The following is a 24,920-nucleotide window of genomic DNA, read 5'->3' as shown; positions in this document are numbered from 1 at the left end:
GTAGGTGAGGGCTTGGTAGTAAAACCCTTTAAAAATAAATTTTTGCTGTGCAGTCATTTTTCAGTCGTGCCTGCCCCTTCGTGAACCCATTTGGGGTTTTCTTGGCAAGGATACTGGAATGGTTTGCTATCTCCTTCTCCAGCTCATTTTATAGATGAGGAACTGAGGTAAACAGGCTTAAGTGACTTGCCCAGGATCACACAGCTGGTAAGTATCTGAGGTTAGATTTGAACTCAGGTCTTCCTGATGCCAGGCAGGGTATTCTATCCACTGCACCATCTAGCTGCCCCTTAAAAATAGACAACATAAAATAATGACTAGTAAAATGGCCTCAGAATCAGGAAGGCCTGGCTGTTATGACCCCAGCAAATCATTTAACCTGCCCATGCTCTAAACAACTCTCCAAGGCTATAAAATGGAGAGCAGGTGCTCACTTGAATTTTCTTCCTAGGCAGTTCCTATGCCAATGAAATCCCAAGTCTAGTCCCCCCCAAATTCAAAACAAAAGACTCATGGAGGCTGGATGCTGTTTTTAGGGAGTAGGAAACGGCCTGCATTGCTCTCAGCAGAGAATAACAAGGGTAATGAGGATTTTAAGTTCAAGGGTATGATTGCGGAGAGGGGTAGACGGTGCTTCTTTAGTGCCTCAGATGGCTTGTTCCCCAGCCTAACAAGAAACAAAAAGATTTCTAATACCAAGGGAAGCATGACTAAAAGTCCTCCAAGTCTTACTCTGATTTCAGAATTACAATTCAGGGCCAGTCACCCCACAGCTGCCAAGTCGAAATGGGCCATCTGCCGGCACAAGTCGACTATTGTGCCTAATGTTTGAGTCTGGAAGTGTGTGCAAAAAGGCGCGGTGGAGGCATCTTAACTATGTCCCTGCTTTTGTGGGGCCCAACATATGTGCATAAACCAAAGATCACAACCTGCTGCTGGCATTCAAAAGCGAGGAGGCCGAACAGTCCAATTCTAAATACTACCTCAGTGAAGCCACCTATCATACCATTCCCTAAGAGCTCTGTTTAACTGGAAAGTCTGTGAAGCATCGTTAAAATGAAAATTTATTTAGTGTTAATAATATGACAGAACATTTGTTGTTGAGTTTCTCAAATGACCTTGAACACTGGAAACTGCATTGAATAGCATTTAATCTGGATTCTTTAGGTGAACAAAAGGTTCAGCTGGCATCTGAACCCATAGCCCAGGAAGGTGTTTAAGGCCTAATACTTAGTTGGTACAATTGTGTTGGCTTCTCTCCTTTAAGGTCCCTTAACAATCCTCTCCCCCACCCCTCCTCCACCCCCAACTCCACATGGTTTAACAGATGAAAAGCTTAATCCCTATTTAAATACCTGGAGCTTACTGTCAAACTCTGATAGTTTATGCATACTGTGATTGAATGAGTCCACAATGACATATAAACCTCCAAACAATGAAAATGAGCCTCTGTTTTACTAACACAAGATGTGTGTGTGTGTGTGTGTGTGTGTGTGTGTGTGTGTGTCTATGCGCGCACCAGTTTCCAGCTCATGTGGTTGCCTGCTGAGTGGAAGGAGGGAGTCAAGAGATACAAGTTCAAGTCTTGGCCCTCACACCAATGAATGACCATGGACAAGTCACTTAAGTTTTCTGAGCCTTTGTTTCTTCATCTTGTGAAATGAGGATAATGACACACATGGGCTAGTTACATTTTATAGATGTTTACTCTGTATTATTGCTATAGACTAACAATCTGTAGGCCAAAAAATTCTATGTAAATATAAGTTATTGCTATTTTAGTGAAGACATTGAGTCTGTTCATAATAATTCAATAACTTCTAAGACAATGTGTTACTCTAAAAAAGAGAAAGGATTGAAAGCTTACTTTTTCATTATCTCATGAGGTTAGATTCTTAGACAGCCTGTTCCTAGGCACTATTGTGTGATAAATTAACTTCATTCATATTTATTGTGCCAGTAAAAAAACTAAAATTGAAAACTAATCAAGAGACTATCTGATTACAACATACAAATGATAGTTCCTCTAATTTTTTTTTTTTGTACTAGAGTTAGGGTTAGTACATTGGGATAGGGAATTTTCTAAGAGGGAATTCCTTCTGGCCATGTTGTTTAGTATCTGTTCTGTTTAGAGAGTTGCTTAGGGGCACCAAGAGATTAAATGACTTGGCTACAGTCCCACAGCCAATATGTGTCAGACACAGGATTTGAACCTATATCTTCCTCTGAGGATGGCTCTTTATCCACATGCTGCCTCTCATGGTCCCCTATGGACCTGAGTTCAAATCCAGCCTCAGAGACTTATTACCTGTGTAAGACCCTGGGCAAGTCACTTAACCTTTGCTTGCCTCAGTTTCTTCAGTTGTACAATGAGGATACCACCAACCTCCCAGGGTTGTTGTGGGCATCAAATAAAATAATGATAAAGTGCTTAGTATAGTGCCTGGCACATAGTAAGCACTATAGAAATGTTAACTATTGTTTGTTTTTATTATTGTTATTGTTACCCAGGTCTTCCTGACTCTGAGGCTAGCTCTTTACCAACTAATGATCTGCTGGAGAAAATGAAAGTTAGCAATTTTGGTATTATCTTCTACCCTATACTATTGTAGTATAGAGAACAACCCAGCCAAGCCTTCTCAATGATTTTCCTTCACAGAGAGGGCTTTCCCAATGTGCTAGTGACCTTCCTCTAGGTCTCCTGAAATTATGTTGCTAAAAATGTAGCAAAAAGGCACTTTATCTCTGAGTTCTCTGGCATTCTATTGCAGAAGTTCTGAAAATATGATCTGGAGACCCCTGGGGATCTCTGGGACACTTTTAGGTAGCTAGTAAGGTCAGAACTATTTTTATAACAATACTGAGATGTTTTCATTTCTAATATAGTAAATAATGATAGCTATAACCCACATAGACACTTTGGGGAATCCTCAATAATTTTTAAGGATGAGCAAAACATTTGAGAACCACTGGTCTAGTGGTTAAGATTCACTGCTCTTACCACTATGACTTTGATTTAGTTTCTAGCCAGGGAAGGTATTTGGGAGGCAGCTTGGTATAGGGGCAAAGAAAGATAGCCTTGGAGCCATGAAGAACTGGTTTCAAATTGACTTCTGACCCACACTGATTATGTGACTCTAAGCAGTCATTTCTTTGTGCTCTGGGTACCTCTTTAATGTGATGAGGGCCTTGACCTCCTCAACTGGGAATGGCCTATACAAATAAAATCCCAGGTCTAACTAGACCTGAATCCTGAGATATAAACATTCCTCATTGACCTCACTGGTTAAAGTTAAAGGCAACACAAAGCTCTATTTTTGAGTATTAGGCAGAGGAGAGGGACTGAAATTGCGATTTCAATGGTAGAGTGAACTCTCAAGTCAAGAACTCTCCCAATCAATGCAGGTTAGCACTTCCACTGCAATTCATAGTCTTGCAGAGCTGACCAGAGCACTTGGTCGGGGTCACATGGCCAGTATGTATTTGAGGCAAGACACAAGCCCAGGTATTTCTGGCTTCCAGGACAGTTTTTATGCCTAATGTCACAATGCTTTTCATTTTCAGCATTATTATTAAATATTGCCAACAAAAAGGTATGAAATCTGAATAACAAAGATTAATTGGGGAAAAAAGAACATGATTAAAAAGTGCTATGGGAGTGATCTGAAATACATTTCAACACTGTAGAAACTCAGTTGCTGTATAAACTGTGATCTATATGCCCCAAGAGCAGCTAGGTGGTACAGAGGTTAGAGTGCCAGACCTGGAGTCAGGAAGATTCATCTTCCCAAGTTCAAATCTGGCCTCAGACACTAGCTGTGTGACCCTGGGCAAGTCACTTAATCCTGTTTGCCTCAGTTTCTTCGGCTGTCAAATGAGCTGGAGAAGGAAATGGCAGGCCACTCCAGTATCTTTGCCAAGAACACAAATGGGGTCACAAAGAGATGGACACAACTGAAACAACTAAATATATGCCCCAAGTCATTTAGAGATTAAATTGTCTTAAACAGATGTCCAAGAGGGAATATGACTAGCCCAAGGTCACATAACCAGTGAAGAGCGGAGCCTGAATTAGAACTCAAGTGGTATGTTTGGCCATTTTATTTCCTCTCTGAAAGTAGAATGCTCATCTCAGGAATCTTAAAACTGCATTTTGCTTCTCTAGGCTTAGTTTTAAAAATCTGCCTGATCCCTCACAGAGGGGAAATATAGGCTATTTTTAGTGACTAGAGAACTAAACTATAAGATAGGACCTGGCTTTGGTCTTTGAACAAATCCCTTCATTTCGTGGAGATTTAGTTTCTCTGTGGTTCCATATAAATGAAGAATATTGCAGCTTGCATTAGGGAACAGGGATTAAGCAAGCTTCTTGCTTGCCACTTTTTGAAGGCCCTAGAATCCCAGACTCAATATACATTATTGGAGGTGGAAGGAATCTTAGAGGTTCTCTGATCCACTGAAATTCACAGAAATTAAATGACTAGTTGGCAGAAGATTGAAGACTGGAACCAAGCATTCCCGGCTTCCAGGACAGCACCCTTCTTTCTACACCATGCTGCCTCCTCAAAGTACCAAATAGCATGCACATATTCCCACATTCACCTTTGGGATTTGTGCCAAGGATTATTATGATCTTTGGATTGATGTTGGGGCAGGCTGTGGCAGGCTAGAGGCAGAAAAGAGGAAGTCTGTCCCCAAACCATCTCACCTTCCTTGCATCAGACTCTGATTACATTGAAAATAAAAATGATCTGGGTAAGATTACAACTAAAATCTTACAATTCACAGGTTCCTAATACTTAGAGCCAGGAGGGACTTTAGAGATCATCATGTCCAAATGTTTCATTATTTTATAGATTATTAAAGTGAGGCCTAGAGAAAGGAAGCAATTTACCCAAGGTCACAAAGTCACATTTAACTTCAATAAAGACACATATACTGACAGCACCTAATATAGATTTTTTTCTAATTTTTGTCCCTAATGTTTATACTTGAATTGTGTCAGGAAGTGCCAATTGTTGTGTCTTCAGGGCTATTTTCTTTCAGATACTATTTTTTTTTTTTTAAAGATACCCTATCAAGAAAGTCAAGGTGGAAGAGAAAGTTAGTAAAGAGGGATGAATACCTTTCCTGGTTACTGAACAAAGATTTTTGCAGTGTTAGTGTGCTGCTAAGCCCATAAGCAGGGGCTTAACCTATGTTGTTTTGGGAAAACAAAGAACGGAGCCACAAGATTCACTATAAATAGATTTGTTCTCTCTGGGCTCAATTTCCTGGAACTGCTGTTGTATTCCATTCAAGGTGAAGTAAGCCGTAAGGATGGTGGGTTTCCATGCTTTCATATGCTTTATTGAATAAAAAACTCCAAGGAGGCATTTTCAGAGAAGACAGCATGGATATTCCATGATTAAGCTCTCCTTTTCCGTCCTGATGTTCCATTAATATAAACAATAGACATTGCCAATCAGGAAGGCTATTGATTACCTGCCTTTCCTTTTTAGGGGCTACCATTGGCTTTGTAGAAACAGGGCTCAGAATGGGCATCACCCATCAATCACTCACTCCCTAAGATAGCTGATATGTGTGTGTGTTTAATGTCTGTCCTGAGTGTAGTTTCTATCTATAATTGGCATTTATTCCCTTTCTTAGAAGATATTAATGAATGATATCGAAACATGGGTACAATAATATCACCCCTAAAGAGTTACAAGTAGCAACTGTTTTGCACAAATAGGCCAAAACTCAGAGGTCCTTACTCAAAATTTCTTAGAGTTTTAAGTGGGCACCTTGATGAACACAGAAGAGAACCACTTATAATGGATTTCCCTCTCTCTGGTTACTAGGGGAATGAATGATTGATTGAATGAATACAAAACATTTATTAAGTGTTTTCTATCTTCAAAGCACACTCATAAGCACTGAGATAGAAATATAAAAGCAAAGCAATCTTTGCTTCCAAGGAACTCTCATTCTAATAGGGGAAGACAACCTATATAGAACGTTTTAGCTTCAAGTCAGATAGAAAGTACAGTGGTCCTGATGGGGTTGGAATCTGGGCCCCAGAAAGGAAAAACCCTGGACTTTCCCACATGGCCAAATCTCTGGCTCCCCTGAGGCTATAATCCCATCAACTGGCCTTTCATTGTGACTACACCCAATCTCCCCTCCATTGTTTTACCTCCCTATGGCCCGCAGGCCATTTCCCACCCTTAATCCTAGCTAGGCTCCATTCTCCCTTGGCTACCACGTCCAGGTCCCAGGAGTTCTGTTCACCCCTTCTTACTAGCCACTCCCATCCAGATCTCCTTAGGCCCTTCCTCCCGTCACCCCAAACTACTTGGCCACTCCTAGATCCCTCCCACAGTCTTTCTGTATATAAGGTCCATCTTGTCTCCATTAAGATGCTCAGATTCTTAAAATCTAGCCACTGCTTAGATTCTTATAATCTAACCACTGCTTACCCATGTTCAGACTCCTTAAGAGTCTGCCCAATATGATGGATGTTCTAATAAACTTTGTCTTTGGCTGAAAGAAGGCTTGAGTCGAATTCTTTCGGGCAGGACCCGCGTGTTGTGATTTTGGGGTCCCAGGACCCCTGAACCCCTAAACCGCATCAGTCCTTAGGTTGCAATGGCAAATCAGATCATGATGCGTCTTCATTAATTTTATTAATACTGATAAGCCATATCTGTTTCTGATTTGAATTATTTGGTAATTTCGAGGACTTTGGTGGCACGAGCTTTCTTTGCTAGGTCTTCAGTAGCTGTGGCTGGTGGAGGCAAGAGCTGCAGATGCAGCAGAAACAATAGTTAGGTTGACATTTCCACAGGAAGTTTCCTCTGATGGTGAATGTGGGGGCCAGACTGGAAGCAAGGCTTGGAGTCTGGGGAACATTGCTGTTCTTGGAACTCATGAACCCAGTGTCTGGGCCTGTCTCCATTGAGGTCTGAGGAGAAGTGGTGGCCAAGATGATGATAGCAGTGGTTTAAATCACCACGTACATGATGTTTCCTGTCTCTCTCAGGGAACACTCCTTGCTTTAGCTAGGCTGGGTTGGGTGGAAGTCTACTGGTATTTGATAGGGATGAAAGACCCCTTCTCCATAGGGGTTACCCTCTGGGATGATGGCAAAAAGAACTGGGTTGGAAGCAAGGCCAGTATTCTTGGAGGTGGCTATTCCAAGAGCTCTTGGGCTTATCTCCCCATTGGTGGATGTTTGTCAATGGTCTTTGTTGATAGTGAGAATAGCAGATCACAGGGGTTGCTTCCTCTGGTGATGACTTTTGAGGGCAGGCCGGAAGCAAGGTCAGTATTCTGGGGGATACTACAAGTGCTAGGGCTCTTGAGTTCAGAGTCCTGGGCTATCTCCATTATGACTTGATCATAGGTAGTGGTTTGACTCACTTGGCCCATATCACCTTTTAGAAATGATCTCTTAATAAGAATATCTGATTTCGTTGGATCATCTTAAGGAGTTGATTGGATTTCTGTGAAGTTCTTTTGTGATGTTATGTTAATTTACTAATTGTCTAATGTACTTTGTGGTTATCTAGTAAGGCTTAACTATGTGTAAAGTATCAGGCTTTGTGTCATGGGGATACCAAGAATATGCCCTCATAGGGCATACAATCACTTTCTCATTTACTGTCTGCATGACCTGAATTGGTCTTACATTTTAAAAAACTTACATACAAAATAAGAAAGGAAAAAAAGAAACAAACTTAAATACTAAAATTTAAATACAAAATAAGGAAAGAAAAAAAATGGTCTTATACTTAAATGTAGTAGGTAACCGCTTTTAGAAATTCCAGGGGGGCCCACTGAATCACAAAAACCCTCCTTACCCATTCATTGTATATTGCCTGAAATATCCAGCAACAGAGATTTACCCTCATTAGTTAAGAGCTTTGACCCCTAATGAACCGCAAATCTTCCTGGGAGGAGTAATGCTTTTAGCTGTTAGCAGTTAATTGCCCCTTAGAATCATAAATCCTTTCTGATACTAGGTGCTGATGAGGGTAGGAGAAGGAATGGGGAGAAATCCTAAGAAAGACAGCTATCTGACAAGGAGGGGAAAGTTTTGTTACTAAGGATAGGAAAAGAGAGGGAAGCCTGCAGATACAAAAGAAACATTTCTGTCTTCAAATCATCACTCTGGTATGGCTGCACCTTCCCACCTTCACTGCATTTTTCTATTTATGGGGTTTGAGGAGCTTAAAAAGGGAGAGATAGAATCAACTCTATGATGCATTCATAATCATTCATAATTTTTAAGTACTTACTCACACCAGGTCTAAGCAAGATGCTGCTTCTTACTTGTCAAAAGGATAAATACCACATTTGAAAAAAGAGGCATAGCAATAATTTTAATAAATTGAACAAACACCTTCCATGAAATTAATTTAAACAAATGACACAAAGAAAGAACTTCAGAGGTCCGCCCTGCTGGAAAAAGTTAGGTTTCCATTCCAGTTGTTTTTCCTTCTAAAAATAAGTCCTATTCATGTCAAGCATCTGCCTTAATTTTATTCCTTTTTGGGGGAGGGGATTGGCAAAACAGCATGCAAATGAATGTAGAGATGGCAACATTATTTAAAATGATATTGTATGAATATAAATTTGAGCTCCCTCTAGGGAAAGCTCATTCCAGATTAAGATCATAGGAATCCATTGGACAAATTTATCACTATCATTAAGAATTGTGTGAAAAATCGTGTCCTTAATACTCATAACCTTTTATTTACATGTAAACCTTGAATTGAAACTAAACTAAAACATTTCCAATCACTCCACAAAAATATGCTGTAGAAAAGGAAGTCCAGAAGTGGGCTGAGGGATTCTGGAAGTGGACTTCCTTATAGAAAGAGCTGATCATCACATTTGATTCATCCCTTGAAAACTTATACTTTTTTTTAAAAATAAAAACAAGAGGAACAAAAAAATTGTAATGATTAATGAAAAGTTCAATGGGGAAATAGGATCAATTTTGTCAGCAGAAGAGCCTGGGAAAATTACAAATTTTTCTCAATGTAGATCATCTCTTGGGTTCATGGTCAGTCAACTAACAATTACTGAGTGCTTACTTTTTACAGGGTATTATGCTAAACGTTGAGAGAAATACAAACAAATATATGCCATAGTCTATTCCCCTAAGGAGCTTATTGTTTATTTATTTATCAAACACAGATTTATTAAGTGTCTGCTCTGTGCAAGGCCCTATGCTACATGCTGGGGATACAAAAATAAAAGGAAAATAGTTCCCACTCTCAAGAAACTTATATTCTACTGTTAAGAGCAAATAATTCCAGATTAATTTAGTTTCCTTCTTTTTTGGATATTACTTGGTAGACAGAATTTGTAGCCATGATATTTCATTATAGGAATTCTCAGGATACCTTTGTGGATAGGATAGAAAAATGTGGATTAGGTAATAGTATAATTAGTTGGATTTGGAACCAAATTAATGACCTGAACCAAAGCATGTGAAATCACAAATCAATACCAATATGGATGAACATCTCTAGTACCACAGGGCTCTGTCCTTGATCCTATTTTGTTTCACTCATAAGATTAGGTGAGATGATGATAGAACTGGAATCCAAAAAGATTTTGCCAGGATGGAAAAACCTATGTGAATTTAATAAAATGTAATTTGAAAGGACAAATGAATACTCCCACATTTGGGTTCAGAAAATCAGCTGTATAGTTATAGGGTGGTAAGTAACACATTTTGGAAAAAAAAGGACATGGAGGTTTTATAGAAGCTACCTCAGTTGGAGTCAACAGTATGATAGAACACACCATAAATGGTGGCTACACCAATGGGAGCAGAATCCTGCTGTAGTCTGTGCTGAACAATCAATTAAAGTGCCTACTAAGGGTTAGGCATTGCTTGGTCAAACCACTCTGGAGTATTATGCTCAGTTCTGAGTGTTATATTTTAGGAAGGACATTAAAAAACTGGAGAGTGTCTAGTGGAGGATGAGCATGATGGTGAAGTCAAAGGAACTAGAAAGGAGAAGACATTGAGTGGCGGGGAATGCTGTCTTTAATTATTGGAAATGTTATGATGTAAAAGAGAGATTTGACTTGCACTTAGACTCACAAGACAGAACTAGTACCAATGAAAAGAAGTTATAAGGGGAAAAGTTTTGGCTGGATATAAAGAATAACTTTTTAACAATTAGAGCAATTAAAAAGAGGAATGAACTTTTTGGGGAGGTAGTAGATTCCTTTTTATTAAAAGTTTTCAAGGAAAGGATGGATAAATACTAGTCAGATATTGTAGACAGGATTCCTGCTTCTGGGATAGGTTAGACTTGACCTGTGAGTTCCCTTTCTTTTTATTTTTTAAATTTCTTTTTAAATTAAATTTCTTTTTAATTTATGAAATAAATTAATTTATGAGACAAAACAAGCATTTCCATAATATAGTAGAATAAAAAACTGGATTGCACATGAGACTGCAAAGCTATTATATACAACTTGCTATTCCTTTTAAGATTCCACATACTTATATACATGTTTGAGTGTGAGTGTATAAAAATATGGGCATTAGCTCTCATATATTATAATAATAATAGTAATAATAATAATAATAAAAGAGAGTACATTTGTCAAATGAGAGGTACACACAATAAGCACTTCATTTATAAATTACATATAACATAAAATATAACACATAAAAAGAATAGAGAATAAGTAAAGACACAGAACTATTTCTGATTTGAAGGAACAAGTTCCCCTAATCTTGCTTTAAATTACTTTTCTTAGCTCCTCAATATACTTACATTTGAGGGCAAGAAGTTATCCTCATTGATTTTTTTCAGACAAATAACTTTTAATTTTTTAATGCTGAGCATCTGCCTCAAGGAAGAAATTAACTATGACATTTTTTCTCCCACAAAATTTATAACCAAGGCTAAATTAATCTGTAGTTGTAGGTTACCAAAAAGGAAATTGCCTAGGATGAAGTATCGGTGGGCTCACTATCTGATAAGGACTCAAAAGGAAGTTAACCTTCCTTACTGGCTTCTTGGAGGAATTTTAAATACCCACTAACTTGCATGCCTTCCCAAGAGCAGGTATTTGGCAATGTAACTTAACAATTAATGTTTCAGGAGAATCAACCATGTTGTAATTCATTTCATTCAACGTTCTTTTATTTTGTAGAACTAGTAAGTATTCAGATGAACAAGATTCACCGCTTTGTCACAAGGGATTAATAACTATACTTTTCCTGTCTTCTCTGACTTTTCTTTTACTAGATGTAGAAAAGTTTGCTTCCACACCCCTTTCCTGAGTAGTCTGCGCCATATTCAAAATCACTGCGAGAACACTTCCATGCTTTTTAGCTTACATTTGCTCCCTTTCGTAAAAAAAAAAAAAAAATCTTGAAGCCATTGCTCCTTGTCCTATCTTCAGAGGCTGTGAATAATTCTCTGTATTTGTACTGAGAGTGTGAAAGTATTTTTAGTCTGTGATCATGTCTCTGGCTGATTCTGTTATTCTCCAGATTGTTAATTTAGCTTCCTCTACATATCTACCTCCCAATCTTCACATTCTTTTTTCTCTTTGCTTAGCATTTTCCCTGTGCTTAAAAATATCTTATTTTTAGATTCTTAAAACACTGATAGCAGAACAGTACATGATTTCAGATTTGGCTCCGCTGAATCTAATCTAGTAGTACAAAGCTCCCTCTTGAATTCAAACTAGGGTAGCCTGGTTAACACATGTGATGCTAAAGTCTCATGTTGGGAAGATCACATCTCTAGCTCAGTGGCTTATACCTAGCTTTCAGGGTAAAGTAACTGGAGTTTCCCTGAATTCAGTTTCATAGAAGTCTCTATCAATCTAATGGAGCTCATTTGACTTGGGCATTTGTTCCAACGAAATTTTCAGGATGCTACTTCTAAAATGTAACCTCTAGCCTTGCATTGGATTTGCTTTTTTTTTTTTAAGTTGGGTTTTGCTCTGATGATCTTGAAACAAATAACTATGAAAATAGTTTTATTTTACTTTTACCTTTGAAAGTAAAACACACATTTTAATTTAATTTTTACATAGTAAAACAAGAGAATCTCAAATTTTATTCCTTTGAGTTTAGGCTATATCAAATGGTTTGTGTTTCTTCTTAATGGCTACATAATATTATGCTCTAGAAGTCTGGATTTACAGCTTCACCTTGATTTTCTGTCTGCTCTGTGTGACCGTATGACTGCTGTAAAATCTAGTCAGCAGATGAAGTATTAAAAGTTTAATTATACTTAATTATACTTAAAGTGGTATGTTATTCTCATCTGCACAAGTTGCTAGGTACATTACTTGTTTTGCCTTTGCTACTTCAGGTGTATCGAGATAGTGAGATGGCACAACGGGTAGAACACTGGATCTGGACCCTGGAAGACTTGAGTTCAAATCTGGTCTCAGACACTTACTAGCTTTGTGACCCTAGGCAAGTCACTTAACCTTTGTTCGCCTTAGTTTCTTGAATTATAAAATGAAGATAATAGCAGCACTTACCTCACAGGGCTGTTGTGAGGAGTGAATGAGTTAATATTTGTAAAAAGTGCTTCACATAGCTCCTGACACATAATAGTTGCTAGATAAATGATTATTCTCTTTCCCCTTCCATACTGTTATATAGGGACAAAGGGATATAAGTGAGTTCCTTTGATAAATTAACTAGAAGTATTAGCATGGCATTAAATAATAATTTTGCAGATTTTTGTCAAAGACTCTCTTTCTCCCAGTTTCCAATTAGAGACTATTTGAGAGAAGGTGAGATGTGGGAAAACCCACTCTGAACTTTGGCTATAGTACATCAGTTACCACTTATCAAGGAACTGTGCTTTTCCATTTAGTGCCAACAGCTCATTCATATAAAATGGAACTGCCTAAAAAATGCAGTTGGCTAATTAGCCCTAGATATCTCAGAGAATACCCCCAACAGTAAAATACTATACAAGAGAGTTTTCTATACCTTTAAGGGGGTAACAATTTTACCCTTTGGTTTTTTGCAATTTGGTCTTCTCCCACTTTTTCATCAAAATCAATTCTTGTCACTTTCAGATCTCAAGAATTAACTTTATTCTAGCCTTATTTTACATGACTGACATTATTACTTATTATTTTTAGTCTATAAAGTAATGTGCCATGCTATTTTAATTTACTCTAGAATTTATTTCCCTTTCATAAGTCATATGAAATTACTAATATAAATAACAGTTGAATTAGAATTTTGTATTAGACTAATGGGCTTTTCCATCTCAATGAAATTGTTCCTGGTCCTAGAGTAGGATTGTTGTTGTTGAGTCATTTCAGTCACACCAAACTCTTTGCGACCCTATTTGGGGTTTTCTTGGCAAAGATGGTGGGGGTGGTTTGCCACTTCCTTCTTCAGCTCATTTGACAGATGATGAAACTGAGGCAAACAGGGTTAAGTGATTTGCCCAGGGCCACATAGCTAGCATCTTAGGCCAGATCCGAACTCAGGAAAATGATTCTTCCTGACTCCAAGCCTGGCACTCTATTCACTACAACCCTAGCTGCCCCTAGTAGGATGCATCTGTTCAAATAATGGATAAAAAGCAGGTTTTAAAAGAAAAGAAGATTTCTTTCACTTATGCTTTATATTTTAGGCTATATAGAAGAGATTAATCATTTAGAGCCAAACTTGGAGTTAGGATAGGGAAGGCAAGGAGGGTTGGGTGAAGTGCAATTTCACTGTGACCCTCTAAGTCCAATATGATTTTCAAAGAGCAATTTGGGGGGGGATTCATTGTGGTTTGGGGGCAATCATAAGGGACATCGGCTAGGTAGGGGTGGGGAATCTGCATCCTCGAGGCCACATGTGGCCCTACAGATCCTCAAGTACAGCCTTTTGATTGAATCCAAACTTCACAGAACAAATCCCTTTAATAAAAAGATTTGTTCTGTAAAACTTGGACTGTCCAAGGCCATACCCAAGGACCTAGAAAGCCACATGTGGTCTTGAGGTTGCAAGTTCCCCACCCCTGCTAGGCATTACCATTCCAAAGTTGGTCTCATTTATTTTAGGACCTGTGTATGATAATATAATACACAATCTATTTAAAATAAGTTAACTACATCATTTGGGAATGTGTTTTTGATGTGTTAAAAGTGTTACCATACCTATCCAGGGGATCTAGCCAGTATAGCTGGAAAGGTTTATGCTGTTTCTGATAAAATGTTCCTGTTTTTCACCTTTGAATTATGTGCCTAGACTTACCTAGAAATGTCCATTTTCCATAACTCATGTGTCACAGTATTTGATTCTCCTCTAATGATTGCTTGATTTCTATTGATCAATTTCCTCACCTTCCAAATGGATTGGTTTCTTTCAGCTGACTTCTGTTGCTTATTACATATACAGATGGTGCTCATACTTTGTGCTACCTAGCTGAGGGTCACTTTTCTCCAGTGGACTTATGTATCTCAAGGTTGGTGAAAGTACTGGCAACATACTTAACCACTATATATTCCATGATGTAGGAGACCTGGAACCCAGGAGAGACTGAATGGTCAAATAGAACATGTTTCTGTATGAATCCCATGCTTAAACAAATAGCCTGGTGTAATCTGTTAGCAGTTAGTGTATTGGTATGTTCCTTGGCTCACCTCTAGTACCTGAAGGGCATACTGACCAGACTGGCATGGCAGCCCTTAGTATATTGGGTATAGCACAAATTCATACTGGTTCTCTTTGACAAGGCATTTGATATTCCATCAAATTTCCCATGTTCTAAACTTTTTCTAATCATAATCATAATCTATACTACTTCTATTACCATGTTGTTTTTTTTAAATGTTGTCTAGATTTATGATTTCATTTCACCTCTCATTTGTTGTTGCTGAGTTGTTTTATTTGTGTCTGACTTTCTGTAACCCTATCTGGGATTTTCTTGGCAAAAATACTAGAGCGGTTTGCCATTCCCTTCTCATTTTACAGATGAGAAAACTGAGGCAAACAAGGATAAATGACTTGCCCAGGCTCATACAGCTTATAAGTGTGTGAGGTCAGATTTGAACGGAGGAAGATGAATCTTCCTGACCCTAAGCCTGGTGCTCTGTGCACTATAGCGTCACCTATCTGCCTTTCACCTCTCATTTTCCCCAGATAACTCTTTAAGTGTCTGAATTCAAGAACAGTTATAGATTTTCCTTTGGTAGAGGTACCATTTTAGGGGGAGATGTTTAGCAGAAATTGGAAGTACAGTTTTAAAGCTATTTCCTCAGTGAAAGAACCCTACCCCAGTGTATGTGTATTATATATATATATCTACATGTGCATATATAATATGTATTATGTATTATACTTATAATATTTGTATTTGCTTCATATAATTTTGCATATATGTATATATTGTTTCCTTTTGGAAGAATGATAGCTCCTTTAGGGCACAGGCTGCTTAATCTTTATCTTTGTATTCCTAGCATTTAACACAGTGCTAGGCACATAGTAAGTACTTAACACATTTTTGTTTGGTTGCTCCTGCAGATGTTGCAAGGGTTAATCACCCAATGATCACAAATATTCATTGCTTTAGAAATATTAGATGCTAAAAAGAATTACGGTCTTTAGTCTATTGATTCAATTTATATAACTAAGAAACTCATCCTGAATAATGAGCATTTGACCATAGCATTCCTGGCAGCTATTGCATCTTTAAGAGAAGCCCAAACAAAATGCATCAACCCTCAGATAAATGAGGCACCAAATTCAGTGTCATTCATTCCAATATCCTCAGCTTTCTGCTTGCTTTGTAAGGTGCCTCTAAAATAGCTTTAGGTTAGACAGGGAACATTGCGCAATGATCTGTATCTTACTGAACAATCTCTGGTCTTTGAACATAGGTATACTTCATTAATTCAAGAATCGTGCAGATGGTGACTTATGATCCATTGTGATTTCTGAAAGGGAGTGGCTAGTCACTGCTGATCCCCCCTAACTCATTTTTGCCTAGTAATCTATAAGGCTTTGAATAAAGAAATGGGAGAGGGATGGGGAGGTGAAGGGACTGAATGTTCTTTTACCACTGCTAACTGAAATAAAATTAATTACCAAGTTCCTAGATCTCAATTTAAAAATCCTTTCTAAATCCTATCTCTTTCATACCCAGAAATCAGAATTATGGAAGTTGATCCCAACCAGGTCTTTGGGAACCTATGAAATCAAAACTCTACTGGATTCAGATGGTGTCTTCATTCAGTAGTGACCCATACGTACACTTGTGAAAAACAGAGGGCATAATACCGTAGGGACTTTGTTTTGGATACAACTAGCATTAGTTGATCAGCCTAACAGTAGTAGTATCAATCAGTGAATCAATCACCATTTACTAAGCTACTACATGCAAGTTACTGTGTTAGGCACTAAAGACACAAAGACAAAAGGGAAATAATTCTCTTGCCCTCAAGAAGCTTATATTCCAATAGGTGAGATATGCAAAAATGCAATATAGACAGAGACTATATACTGTGTAGTAAGAAATCTCTATATTCTATAAGTATATACTGTTTATATGCAAAATGAATAAAAATAAGTTTTGGGAGGAAGGATATTAATACCTGGGGCAGGGGGAAATTGGGAAACACCTCATGGTGAAGATGTCTAGGGTTCTGTTTTAAATGCCAGACATCTATTTTGGGATGTAAACTTGGTTAAAAAAAAAAAGGTAATTTCTGCTTAAATAACAAGAACACCCTCAGAGAACTCAGGGAAAATGAGCAGCCTCAGCTCTAGGCATCTCCTGCACATTCCAGAGGAGCAATGTGCCAAACTGCTGCATATTTAGACTGCCATTCTATTTTCTAACTCCCTATTCTAATCACCCCAGACTTGTCACATTCACTCCCATACCTGCCTTATGTTAACTCTGGATAGGCAGTTATTTAATAACTTGACCTGCTTTTCCTTTGCTGGTGGATGTCCTGACACTGCAGTAACCCTCATAGTCAGTGCAGAGAAACCAATTTGCTCCGGTCCCTTAAATCACTGTACATCTCCTTCCTTTAACCTTTCCTAATATGTTCAAGATTTCAGACAGGCATTACTTATAAATCCAGCAGCTGAACTCACAAATTTATATTTTCCTCCATTTAAACACATTCTTTATTGATTGAGCAAATCAAGATAAATGGGGCAAGAAGCCATAAACTCCTGGTCCAAATTAAATCAACAGGGTTTATGTCTCTGGCTTGTGTCTTTCCTGACATAGCTGCGTGTTTCAATAGTGTGAGGAATGCAGGGTGGGTGTCTCAAATGAGCTTGCTTACTGCTTTAGAATTTGCCTTCTTACAAAGGTCTTACACATCTTTATCTTTAATAAATGGCTATGAGATTTAGTTCTGAGGTCCCTGAACTGAGAACGATTTTTCAGCAGTTATCATTTGCATGTTTTTTTTAAAAGACATAACCAATGATAGAAGGAATATACTCTTTTTCTATTACTGCTACTATTACTATTTATTGGAAAGGTACCACTTTCTCCCAAAAAATTATTTGCAGAAACCAACACAGTGTCAAGTGATATACAAATGTATAGCAAAGCTTCAGAAGACTTACATGACAGATGTGGTCTTGCCTTTCATTATCCAGACATTTTAAATTACCATCTGATGAATTAAAGATTAATGATAAAGAATTGGTTTTCAGCTACTCACCAAGACTACTGCATCTCACAGCTAACCAGGATATGCTTTTATACATTTAACTTATATTAAGAACTGAAAAACACATTTTCTTGCTTTTTTTGGGGGGAGGAGGGGAAGGAGAGATTTAAACTTCAATATATAAAAACAATACTCCATCTATATATAGCATAACAAGTATTATCTTGGATTTTACCAAAGAATAAAATCTGAAATGAGTATCTCAGACATCCAAACAACAGTTCTTCAATTTAGTAACTTTTATAAAGGTTAACACCAAGTAGCATGAATCCATTGCCAACACAATTGAACTTATCAGTGAGGGTTGGTTTTTTGGAGTATGAGGGGGAGTAGTCAGCTTCTGGATTCTCTGGTCTTTTGTAGACAATGTTGATTTAGGATGTCATGTATATATTAGTCTTAGGAGGGAGATCAGAGAGGATTTATAGGGAAGGACACTTGAGGCAGCATTAATTAGAGTTTGGGGTTAGTAAATATGATTTGTTTCCTCCAAAATCCTGTATCAAAAAGTTTTTGCTCTGTTTGTAGATGTGATTATATATTTTGGCCCAGGTCTATGATTTCGTTGGCTTAAGGAACTTCTGGTGAAGAGATTTCCTTTACCAATGCAAAAATGGCTTCATCTCTGCAACTTATTGTCATAGAGAATTGCATGGTTGCCCTGAGAGATTAAGTGACTGATCCTGGGTCACAGATGAAGTATGTGTCAAAGGCAGGGTTCAAACTCAGGTCTTCCTGGCTCCTCAGCTGTCTATAGGTATGTGCATATATATACAATGTGTGTGGGGTTTTTTTTGGTCCATACCTGTGATTTCATTGGTGTGGAGAGTTCTATCTATCAAAAGATAGTGGTAACTTAAAAAAAAATAATTAATTTATTTTTAGTTTTCAACATTCACTTCCGTAAGATTTTGAATTCCAAATTTCCTCCCCATCTCTCCCCTCCCCCCACCCCAAGATGGCATGCAATTTGATACAGGCTCTGCTATGTAACTTTTAGTCTTAAAAAGTTGCTTGAGGCACTGAGTAGTTAATTGATTTGTACACGGCAATATACAACTGGTATGTCTTAGAATTAGGATTTGAACCCAGGTCTTCCTGACTCTGAGGCTTTTATCCACAATGCCATGTCATCTCTCATCCTTGTGCATATATCAAGTATATATACATATATGTATGTATAACACTTTATGTACTTTAAATTTTATTTATCCTTGTACCCATTGATTCCTCTGCATAGAAAGATGTAGAGTTTCATAGGTTCAGAAGTGGAAAGGAGTTCAGATTATTCTGTCAATCCCCATTTTGCAGATAAGGAAACTGAGACCAGTGAAATGAAATAATTTGCCTAAAGTCACCCAGGGAGAAAGTGGAAGAGCTAAGACTTAAATCCAGCCTTCTGGATCCAAACGCCAAACCTAGCTAGGTGGCATAGAGTATAGAGAATTAGACCTGGAATAAGGAAGACCTAAATTCAAATCCAGCCTCAGATACTTACTAGCCATGTGACCCTTAGCAAGACATTGAACTTCCCTTCCTCAACTATTAAAAGAAGATGATAATAATAAAGTCTACCTCACAGGGCGATTGTGAGAATCAAATGAGATTATGTTTGTAAAATGCTTAGCACAGTGCCTAGCAAAAAGTAGGTGTTTGAAAAATGGTTATTTCCTTTCCTTCCCCTTCCTCCTTCCCCTTCCCACTGTACCGCTCCATCAATATACAGTTCAACAACTGTATATTAATATAAAACATCTGAGTTCCAAATTCTCTTTCCCTCCCTCCCCTGCCCCTCTCATTGAGAAAGCAAGCAATTTAACATATGTTTGCACATTGATATATATGAGGCCACTGATGGTAAGCACTGCTTATATGTGTGAGTATGACTAAAAAGTCTAATAAATAGCTAACAAACAGCAGGAGCAGTAGAACACACAATATTTCACAATAATATAAATTGGAATGAGATGATCTGTGTAAAAATGGGGTTTGGCATTTCTGGGTATAACAAAAATAATAGATCACATTATATCTGTACTGCATGTTATAGTTTCCAAAATTCTCTCCTGACGACAATCCTGTGAGGTTGTTAGGGTAAGACTAAATGCAAACAAAATCTAAGTTCATTTTTCAAATGCATCAATAGGAGATGCTGATACTGAAAAAGAGTAGTTGACACGTGCATTTTTGCTCAATCCCAACATCCCTGGTGGGAGAGTTTCTTACCTTCACAGCATACTCGGTATCAGTAGCTTTATGCACACATCTCTTGCACACCGAATATGAGCCTACTCCTATGTCCTCCTTGATCTCATAGCCATCTGTAAAGTGAATATTGTTCCCGTGTAACTGCTGTGGAACGAGAACAATAAAAGAGGGAAGTGTTAGGATTAACTTTCATGAAACTAAAGTGGAAATTCTAGACTCACTGAATAAGAAAGGACCTAAGTTTTACAACAATGTCTCTTCATGGAAATGGATTATTTAAAGGTCTGGCAATGGAGCATAAGCCATGGTAGGTCTTTTTGTACCAGAAAATCAATGATTATAGGCCTGGGATAGAATATGGGTCTGTTGTCTGAGGACCAGCCAAAGTTATACAAAGGTAATCACGACATCGGCCATTAAACCATCTCTTCACACCCCGTAGCAATCCATTAAATGACCCAAAATAGAAAATGGTCTGTGTGGGTCCCATTCTGACACTACAGTTAAAATGACAGAATCCCAGAAAAGGGGGCAGAGAATCACACAAGTTAAGTACTAAGTGATGATTTTTTTTTTTTTGTTCATGACAACTTAAGACTGCTGTCGGTATTCATCCTTCCTTCTTGAAGGGGACCAATGACATCATAAGGGTGATGTCGTGATTTGCCCATGAATCGGATTTAAGTGAGGTAGAGCTGTACAAAGTCATCGGCCTCACTCTCTCTTCTAGAGTTAAGACTAGTGGCAAGACAAGAGTCAAGATGAATGGTGATGGCCCAGGGTGCAGTGGGTGACCTTGGTCTTTTAAAATTAAAGTCTTTAACTTAAAAAAAAAAACTACGTATAAGAGAGAAGAAAGCTTGCTGACTGAGTTTGTGGGCAAAATAGCCCACAATTCAAGGATTAGTGGCAAAGACCCAGGTCTCTTGACTCCCAGCTTACTGTCCTTTCTATTATGTCACGGTTCCTCTATTGGTCACATTCCCTTCAAAAGGCTGAGATAATAAGAACTTTGGAAAAGGAACACATACATGTATACATACAGCTAGGTGGTTCAATGGATAGAGCAATAAAACTGGAGTTTGGAAGAACTGAATTCAAATCCAGTTTCAAACACTAGCTACATGACTCCAGGTAAGTTACTTAACCTCTGTTTGGCTCAATCTCCTCACCTATAAAATAGGGATAATAATAGCACCTACTTTCTCAGAGTTGCTGTAAAGATGAAATGAAATATTTGTAAAGTTCCTTGCAAACTTTAAGATACTATATAAATGTTAGCTATCATCATCACTCTGGTCATTATCATCATCACCATTATTAGACAGTGGGGAATCTATGATATTGATGCTTAAAGTTAGCATCTGATTAGAAATACCTGAATGGAAACCAGACTCCATCACTTCCAAGTCACATTTTATTGTGCCAGTGTATAAAATAAAGTGTGTGGTGTCAAATATTCAAATACATCAAGTGAACATTTTACATAACTAGAATATAATTTCAAGGGACTCTGAGCTCTTGATACAGAGCTTTCTTCTCTAGTGCAAACACTCTTTGAAGACATCCTTAATTTAGTTTCTAACTATTCATGACTTTATCTTGTTATGATATGGTTACACTTATGATGTGGAAAACTACTTATAAAAATTGAATCTTAATTTCCAGAAAAGCATATTCAAGGCCATCTCTGCACCATATGATAGAACAATTGGCACACGGGGTGCTTTCCTGGGCTACCAGGTTGGGGTCCTGGTAAAGCAGAAATGTGGTTAGGTTGGGTTATCACCTTCTCACAGAATAGCCTAAATCTCAGGACTAGTGACCCTTAGACTGGGGTAGTTCATAGGAAAAAGAGAACTTCTTACCTCCTCCCCTCACTTGTAAACTAACATGGCCCACACTGGAGCCAGATATAGTTATCTGAGCCTTGGGGGACTGGTCGCCATAGTGTTCTCCATAATTGAGGTAAGATTCCAACAACAGTTTGCTTTTCTGTGAGGCCTCTTGTTTCTGACTACTTCTGGGGAAAGCCAACTCCGCTGGGATTGATTTAGACAGGTATTAGAACTGCCTCACTAGGGTGAGCTCTTTTGAATGTTGTGGTCCCCTTCCTGGGCTTATCTGAATGTGCCTTTAGAAAGCCAAGAGCTGTGATATATATATATATATACACAAATAAATTATATATTTTAAAGAAATCTATCAGTTAATTTCAGTGACTGTCAAACAGACTATTCTGTAGTATGATTTCAAGTCAATGCAAAAAACCAAACCGAAACCCTGAAGCCCTCCTGTTCTTTGTCTTACCCAGTGGTGCATATGCTGTGTGGTTCCCTTCCCCTCATCTCCTGCTGAGTATTTAGCCTCTAAGCCCCTCAAGGATGGGTACCATCCTATCTGACTCATGCCTGAGTGGGCTCTGTGGCTGCAGATGTGAGGCTGTCACAATGCTGGGCCTTGTGAATTCTCACATCCCTGCAATCTCTCTGGCCCCTGTTCTCCCTTGAGAAACCTCTCCTAGTGAAGAGGAAAAGTGAAACGTGGGATGTTTTCTTCAATGGAAAGCAATGCTCCTATGACATGGAAGAATTTGATCTATTTGTGGACCCTAGACTTTTGCTAAGAATTAATCTCTTTTTACTTATTAGTGTTTTTTAGGGGTTGGGGAAGGCTGGGGAAAAGGGTTCATTTCATTTAAAATGGAAAGGGAAGCCACTGTATCTATTTTTCCTGAGGATTTTTGTTTCCTGGAATCAGTTTGCAAAAATTTTCTTGTGTGATGCTAGCTAAGAAGTGTGATCCTGACGCTTGGTGCTACTAAGATTGTAAACAGGGTATTTTTGCTTCTTTACTGTGTTTGAAAAGCCATTAATTCTATCTCATAAATGAGTTTAACTCCTCACATAGCCCAGGAAACTTCAAGGCAACACTCCCTTTGTTAAATTGATTTGAATTGAATTCTCCTCCTTTTTTCATGGTAAATGATGGAAATCTAGGTAAAATGGTGCTACTTTGGGAGGTCCAAATGTCTTATTCTACCTGGTCTTGAATATTTGCCTATTCACCCCTGCCTAATGTGAACACCTTTCAGGGCCTCATTCACCAGGTCTCATTGAACACAAATAGAGCACATCATTATGGATACTACCTTCGCAAATAGACAGGGTGAACTGGATCACTGAGGCCCTCATTCACTGGGATTCATTGAACACAAATAAAGCATAGTCATGATGGATGTTACCTGCACAATTGGATGGACTGTGACTTTGTGTAGATCTTGTTGAGCAGGTTCTTGGACCAGGCTGGATGCCACAAAACTGAATCCTCTAAAAAGATGGTGAGCATTGGCACTTGGAGGAACACCAGGGGAATCTGCAGGTGAACCAACGTTATGGTAAATGGGATTAGATAAGAGAAAAATTTTTATGATAATCATGGTATAAAGATAGAGGTAGGAAGTGAAGTGGAAGGGAGGTAGGGCTTATAAAATGCAAGCCCCACCCCCCCCAATCCAATAACTTTAAGTGTGTTTAGTAGCCATATGCCTTGGATTAATTGGATCTTTTAAATTTCAGGTGAGAGGGGCAGCTAGGTGGGGTAGTGGATAGAGTACTGGCCCTAGAGTCAGGAGGACCTGAGTTCAAATGTGGCCTCAGACACATAACACTCACTAGTTGTATGACTCTGGGCAAAGTCACTTAACCCCAATTGTCTCACCAAAAAAAAATGTGAAGTGAGAGATGTATGTAAATTAGGAAAATGGAGGACAAATCCTGCATAATGGACTTCAGTTTGTTGTCTTTTATTTTATTCATTTATTTACTTTTAGTTTTCAACATTCACTTCCATAAGATTTTAAGTTTCAAATTTTCTCCCCATCCCACCCCCCCACCCCAAGACAGCGTGCAATTTGATATAGGCTCTACATATACGTTCATATTAAATTTATTTTCACATTAGTCATGTTGTAAAGAAGAATTAGAACCAATGGGAGGAACCAGAAGAAAGAAGAAACAAACAAACAAACAAAAAAAGACAGAGAAAGCAAATAATATGCTTTGATCTGCATTCAGACTGCATAGTTCTTTTTCTGGATGTGGGCAGCATTTTCCATTGTGAGTCTTTTGGAGTTATTTTAGATCCTTGCATTGCTAAGAAGAGATGTCTATCAAAGTTAGTCATCACACAATGTGGCTGTTACTGTGTACAATGTCCTCCTGGTTCGGCTCACTTCACTCAGCATCAGTTCATATAAGTCTTTCCAGGTTTTTCTGAAATCCGCCTGCTCATCATTTCTTAGAGTACAATAGTATTCCATTACATTCATATATCATAATTTGTTTAGCCATTCCCCAACTGATGGGCATCCCCTTAATTTCCAGTTCTTTGCCACCACATAAAGAGCTGCTATAAATATTTTTGTATATGTGGGTCTTATTGTCTATTTCTAAGCTCAAATGTGGTTAATGCTGCATCTCCACCAGTTCTTTTTAAGTAGAAAAATTTAAGGCTTCAATGTAAGTTGTTTTATCTGTTTTAGAAAAGGCTAGCACATCCAGTAAGGATTTCTTTCCTTTTTTCCTCTTCACTCCTCTATCCTTCACTTACTCTGGTACTCAAGAAGCTAAGAATTACTTCTTGACATTGTTTTCAACCCCAAACAATCTCAATTCAAGGACTGTGTTTCCCCATAGGCTTCTCTGGTACAGACTGCTTTTCTCTCTTTGTCTCAAAATGTATCATTTTAAGGATGAAAATGTGATTTCCACTGTGGGTTCATTATTCTTACTTCATTAAAAAGAGAAATGTGAACACTGGGGAGTGTTTGCACATCCTGAAGCCATAAGCCTTCAATTTGTGTGTCACTCAATAATCTCCCCTGATGAAGATATGGATATCACCAGAAATTATGCATGTAAAAAGAGGATCTGGTGCCACATGATGGCTAATACATAGGACAAATGATTAAATAACCCCACTATTTTTATCAGTTGAATGTCATGTACAGTTTGTGT

The 24,920-nt window shown here is 38.2% G+C and overlaps 1 protein-coding gene and 1 long non-coding RNA gene across 6 annotated transcripts in view; one reads left to right on the top strand and one right to left on the bottom strand.

Moving 5' to 3' along the window:
* RPS6KA2 (ribosomal protein S6 kinase A2) overlaps nucleotides 1–24,920 on the bottom strand; it is a 540,405-nt gene that overhangs the window by 21,245 nt on the left and 494,240 nt on the right. For all 3 annotated transcript variants that reach the window (XM_027843552.1, XM_027843551.1, XM_027843550.1), the window contains 2 exons: nucleotides 23,147–23,277; nucleotides 19,921–20,046 (listed from right to left, as the gene is read on the bottom strand). In XM_027843552.1, coding sequence (XP_027699353.1) covers nucleotides 19,921–20,046; nucleotides 23,147–23,277 — 257 coding nt within the window. The remainder of the gene's footprint in view (nucleotides 1–19,920; nucleotides 20,047–23,146; nucleotides 23,278–24,920) is intronic.
* Nucleotides 1–24,920, top strand: part of LOC114029197 — a 198,187-nt gene that overhangs the window by 21,270 nt on the left and 151,997 nt on the right. The gene's annotated exons all lie outside the window — the stretch shown is intronic.

The sequence above is a fragment of the Vombatus ursinus genome, unplaced genomic scaffold (genome assembly GCF_900497805.2).
Source record: "Vombatus ursinus unplaced genomic scaffold, bare-nosed wombat genome assembly UNPS02014923.1, whole genome shotgun sequence".
In the NCBI taxonomy this organism is placed as follows: Eukaryota; Metazoa; Chordata; class Mammalia; order Diprotodontia; family Vombatidae; genus Vombatus; species Vombatus ursinus.
The sequence above is the reverse complement of the archived record's forward strand: the minus strand, read 5'-3'. Positions and strand labels throughout refer to the sequence as shown.